This window comes from Lygodium microphyllum, chromosome 6 (genome assembly GCF_053477565.2).
Source record: "Lygodium microphyllum isolate KBCC chromosome 6, Lygodium_microphyllum_v1.1.10, whole genome shotgun sequence".
In the NCBI taxonomy this organism is placed as follows: domain Eukaryota; kingdom Viridiplantae; phylum Streptophyta; class Polypodiopsida; order Schizaeales; family Lygodiaceae; genus Lygodium; species Lygodium microphyllum.
The window spans coordinates 90,343,505-90,348,970 of record NC_141140.1 but is presented as its reverse complement, the minus strand read 5'-3'; the positions used below and the strand labels follow the sequence as shown (position 1 = coordinate 90,348,970).

At 43.9% G+C, this 5,466-nt stretch overlaps 1 protein-coding gene across 1 annotated transcript; it reads left to right on the top strand.

Annotated features, from left to right (window-relative positions):
• The first annotated feature begins 505 nt into the window (after positions 1 to 505).
• Positions 506 to 991, top strand: LOC148034793 (uncharacterized). Its single transcript, XM_087680718.1, has one exon. It carries the CDS (start codon positions 506 to 508, stop codon positions 989 to 991), a length of 486 nt encoding a protein of 161 aa, XP_087536844.1.
• The last annotated feature ends 4,475 nt before the right edge of the window (positions 992 to 5,466 follow it).

Here is a 5,466-nt window from a genome sequence, read left to right as displayed (position 1 = left end):
CCCCTGCAACGTGAGGCCTCCTATGTGGCCTACTGCAAAACACAGACCAGCTTGCTATACCGTCACATCTCCTCGCCTTCGACGTCCACATCGATATCGTCTGCAACCTCCAGCGAAGAGAGCCTGGCATGGATCAGAAGATGGCGATGATTCAAACAGTTCTGATAGTAGTTGTCTTACTGATGATATTGCCATCAAGACGAGTGTCGCATGCACGCAATCGCTTCCTTGCGAAAGTACTTTCATGAGTGGTTTCAAGTTATATCTAGCAGAACAAGCTCCTTACAAAGGTCAATCCAAATCGAAGGCCCTTCCTCAAGGCCTTTCAATTGAATCTCTCATCATTGACTACCTCAAGAAAATATCACAATTTATCTTGCATTACCTGAGGGATAGGTATGTTGGGCAATTGATGATGAAGGATATTCAATGGTGTCTTATCATGCCAGAAATATGGGCAGAAGCTGCCAAGTAAAAGATGATGAAATGTGCTCAAGAAGCTGGTATGGTCAAGGGAGTGTCAAGTAGAACATGCTCAGAGGATGCAAGCCCTCATCCATTAGGAGTAGTTCTGGAGCCAGAGGCTGCATCTTTGCATTGTCTCCAAAATGCTAGATTCCTGTCCATCAAAGAAGGGGAAAGGTTTGTTGTGGTTGATGTGGGCGGAGGCACTATTGATTTGGTTGTGCATGAGAAAGTTCCTAGTACAAATTTTGAAGTGAAGGAAGCTACAAAGAGTATTGGATGCCTTGGAGGTGGTGTCTTTGTTGATGAGAATTTCCTCTCTTTCTTGAGTGCCAAAATCCCTTGTTTGCCTGTCTTTCTGAAGACAAAGCCATCCTACCATTTCAAGCTGTTACAGGCATGGCAGTCCATCAAGTGTACCTTCGATGGAATGGACACACCATTTGCTGAGATTGATTTGCCACATGCCCTTGTAGACATGTGGTCCAAGGAGGATCTAAAAGCCGGGTATCCTCAACATGAATAGGGGAGCTGACATTATCATGTCAAGACTTGAAACACATAATGAATCCTAAAGTTCAGAAGGTTATAGACTTGATACAGGAACAACTGGTCCATGGAATAAAGGCATTCCTGCTGGTGGGAGGCTTCTCAGCTTCACCATATCTGCTGAAAAGAGTTCGTGAAGCTTTTGAAGGGAAGGTTAGAAGAATATACAATCCCCCAGATCCTGGCAGTGCAATTTGTTAAGGGGCTGTGTTATTTAGCATGTCAAAGCAGCCCATATCATGTAGGGTTTCCAGGAAAACATACGGGATTCGCTGTGCAAAATATTTTAGAGATGGAGTTGATCGATTGAGTTACCTTTTCTTGGATGATGATGGCAATGCCATGTGAAAAAATGTTTTCTCAATGCATGTCAAGATGGATGATGTAGTTCTCATTGATTAGAGTGTAGAAAATACATACTACCCCATATATCACAACCAGAAAAAGATGAAACTCTCTTTATACAGCAGTACAAAAGAGGTAAATCCTTCATACACAACTGTTGAAGGTTGTCAACTAGAGGGTAGTATTGTCATTGACATTTCACAGGACATGGCGAAAGGCAAAGCACGGGAGGTGTGTGTGCGCATGTACTTTGGCAGGTCTACCATTGAGATGCCTGCTAAAGGCACCAATTTTGGTGATGGTAGCACTTTGGGTATGCTACTTGTTAACTTTGATCAAGCCATGGATCTACGTGAGGTGTGTGTGCGCATGCACTTTGGCAGGTCTACCATTGAGATGCCTGCTAAAGGCACCAATTTTGGTGATGGTAGCACTTTGGGTATGCTACCTGTTAACTTTGATCAAGCCATGGATCTACGTGATTAATGAGCTAGGGAGTCTCAAGTTTTCAATATAACCTGCCATCTTTTTGTATGTAGCTTCTCGTGTGTTTATAAAAGCCAGCTAAGGCCATAAGAGCCTTTACTAGACAGATTATCAATCTTAAGGTAAGGTGCAAGGTGGACAGTTTTTGTAAAGGGCACCTTTCTAAGAAGCCAGCTAGCTACAAGCTCTCTTATGTTTTGCTTAAAGAATAGCATAATCAGAATTGACATGTTGGAATATTTCTTGGTAAATCATTATGGCAGTTTACTTAGTTCCAAGGGTTTTATCTCAATGATGTTCACACTGAAATCAGCTCAATGAGGTAGCTTGTGTGGTAATGAGGTTTGAGTTGGAGTAATCGAATTCTTCATGTAGGTTTTAGCTCTCTGACAGTAAGGGTGAAAGTAAGATAACCAATTGGTTGAGGAACTGACAGAGCAGCTACAACTTGGCAGTCTGTATGGTGCTTTGCTGGTGGGTGAGGATTTGCAAAAATATGAGGCTGATGCTCCAGCGTTAGATGCGACCTTATTGTGGCTTCAAAACTAATGAATGATCTGCATTTCAATAATTATCCTTGGACCTAATGCTAGTCCGGTTGTCCAGATTTCTTTAGTATATTTAAGGTAAAGGAGCCAGTAAAGTGATACTTAACATTAATAAGGCAATAGCTCACTTGCAAAATGGTCTTGGTCCAAGTTGCTTATATTGTTAGCCCATGCTAGTACCCAAAAAGTGTCACCTGATTGATAGCTGTCTTTTTACAGACTCCTCTACCCTGTAGTGTTCTGACTTTGCATTGTAAGCCTTGTGTATTCCAACCTCCCTCCTTGTGTATTCCAACCTCCCATGCCAATGAGAGAGGGAGAGGAGAGAGAAAAAGAAATGAGAGAGGGCAAGGGAGGGAGAGGAATGAGAGAGAGAGGAGAGAGAAAAAAGAGAGAGGGAAGGAGAGGAATGAGAGGGAGAGGAGAGAGAAAAGGAAATGAGAGAGGGAGAGGAGAGAGAAAAAGGAATGAGAGAGACAGGAGAGAGAAAAAGGAATGAGAGAGGGCAAGGGAGGGAGAGGAATGAGAGAGAGACGAGAGACAAAAAGAGAGAGGGAGGGAGAGGAATGAGAGGGAGAGGAGAGAGAAAAGGAAATGAGAGAGAGAGGAGAGAGAAAAAGAGAGAGGGAGGGAGAGGAATGAGAGGGAGAGTAGAGAGAGAAAAGGAAATGAGAGAGAGAGAGAGAGGAGAGAAAAAGAGAAATATCATTAAACCTAATAAGGAAAGAGGGAAAGAGAGGGTGAGGGCGAGGGACGGAGAGGAAATGAGAGAGGGAGAGGAGAGAGAAAAATGAAATGAGAGAGGGAGAGGAGAGGGAAAAAGGAATGAGAGAGAGAGGAGAGAGAAAAGGAAATGAGAGAGAGAGAGAGAGAGAGAGAGAGAGAGAGAGAGAGAGAGAGAGAGAGAGAGAGAGAGAGAGAGGAGTGATTAAAAGAGAAATATCATTAAACCTAATACGGAAAGAGAGAAAGAGAGGGTGAGGGCGAGGGAGGGAGAGGAAATGAGAGAGGGAGAGGAAGAGAGAAAACGAAATATTATGTGCTAGGTACTGAGTACTAGGTACTACATACTAGTGTTCTATGATACTATATGATAGGTCATAGAAAAAGAGAGAGATGGAAGGAGAGGATAACAATCTAAGAAAAGAAAAGAATGATAACAAAATAAATTGTTTGTTGTAACGTAGACAAGATGGAAAACGAAGAAGGTCCTATTGTTCAAGATCGCAAGGTGTATCTTAATCAGCGTGTCCCATGTCCTTGCTCTCAATGCAAGTTGGCAATTAGACAAAAATGCCGATTGTCTATAGAACACGTACGACGATTTGGCGAGTTTCAATCTGAGATCATTGATCAGGCGATTGCAGATTTTCAGCAAACGGTAATTTGAAGTTAATATCAATCATGCATTACTCGCAAGCTAATTGAATACCATATACAATAAGATTGGGTCTTGCTAGCAAATTTTCTATCCAGGGAGGTGATGTCTCGTCCCAAGGGGGAGTGTACCCTTTGCGGCCAATTAGAAGAGTACGTGGGCATGCGATGGATGGAGTGCAGGAGCCAATCCACCACTCGCAAGGCCAATCTATACCATCAATGCCAGAGGAGACAGGCAACCTTCCAGACCTACCTACAATCTTGGAGCCTAAGATGGAGGCAATGTTCGATGCATTGATTCCCATGGATGTCGAGACTTCTGATCCGCTTAGAGAGGAAGCATCCATACCATTATATGATGGGTGTCGAGTATCTCGGCTGAAGACACTGCTTGCACTCTTAAGTGTGCAAGCAAAATACAGGTGGAGCGATACGAGTGTGATCGAGTTGTTCAGGTACCTTGTACATACCCTTCATTGATTTTTTTTTTCAGCACTATTATTACAAACATTTGTGCTTTTTCAAGGTGTTTTATGATTTTTTCAGGTTATTGAAATATCATATATTACCACCAGCAAATACCATGCCTGAGTCTCGTGATGATGTACGACATGTTTTACGGAAGCTTGGCATGGACTACAATAACATCCATGCATGTATCAACGATTGCATACTGTTTCGAGGAGAATACGAGACTATGGAGACATGTCCAAAGTGTGGTGCTCGTAGGTATCGACAAGACTTCAAGGGCCAACCATCCCTCAAAAAGTTCTCAGACACTTTCTGCTTATCCCCCACATAAACCACATGTTTTGTACGTCTGGCATGGCGAGCTTGACAACGTGGCATGCGCAGAATAGGTCCACGGATGGAGTTCAACGAATATTAGCGGATTTCGCATGCATGGAGCCACATTGACTCTACCTTCCCAGGATTTGTCCGAGAGCCAAGGAATCTTTGGCTCGGTCTTGCAATGGATGGCGTGAACCCATTCGGTCGGCGCTCTACTTCTTACAGTGTGTGGCCTATAGTCCTTGTCAACTACAATATCCCCCCATGGCTTTCTACGAAGAAAGGACATCTCATCCTTAGCTTGATCGTCCTAGGCTGCTACAAAGTAAAAAATATGGACGTGTATCTTCGTCCATTAGTCGATGAGCTTAAGATTTTGTGGGAGGAGGGGGTCACTATGCAAGATATGAGCAGGCACGATGGTCAGCGGTCAGCCAATATTCGAGCCATTCTCATGTGGACGATGCATGACTTTCCACGATTGGGAGAGTGCTCAGGTGAGCAGGCCTCCGTTCTCACTAGTAATATCTATATTTTATATCGTTCAACCAAGTATTCACTAGCTCGTGGTGTTGGAACAGGTCTGGTTACCTTAGGTTATCATACATGTCCATTGTGCGGGCCACTGATGGGACCTAAAACGGGCCGGCACTAGCTCATGCACTAGCCGGACCTCTATCATGCGCTCAACAACCCCACGGCCTCGTGGCCAGGAGCGTGGATGATACATACATCATCTTCCTAAACATCTTGCGTTTGTACTACGTCTTGTAGTCCAACTCTAACCCAATTAACACTCCTCAGAGGAGTCCCAACACATTGCCAAATAGCACGAAGCACAAACATAGGAGGTCCTCCCACGGCTCAATGCCGCTACCTCACTGCGACTCTCCTACACCTT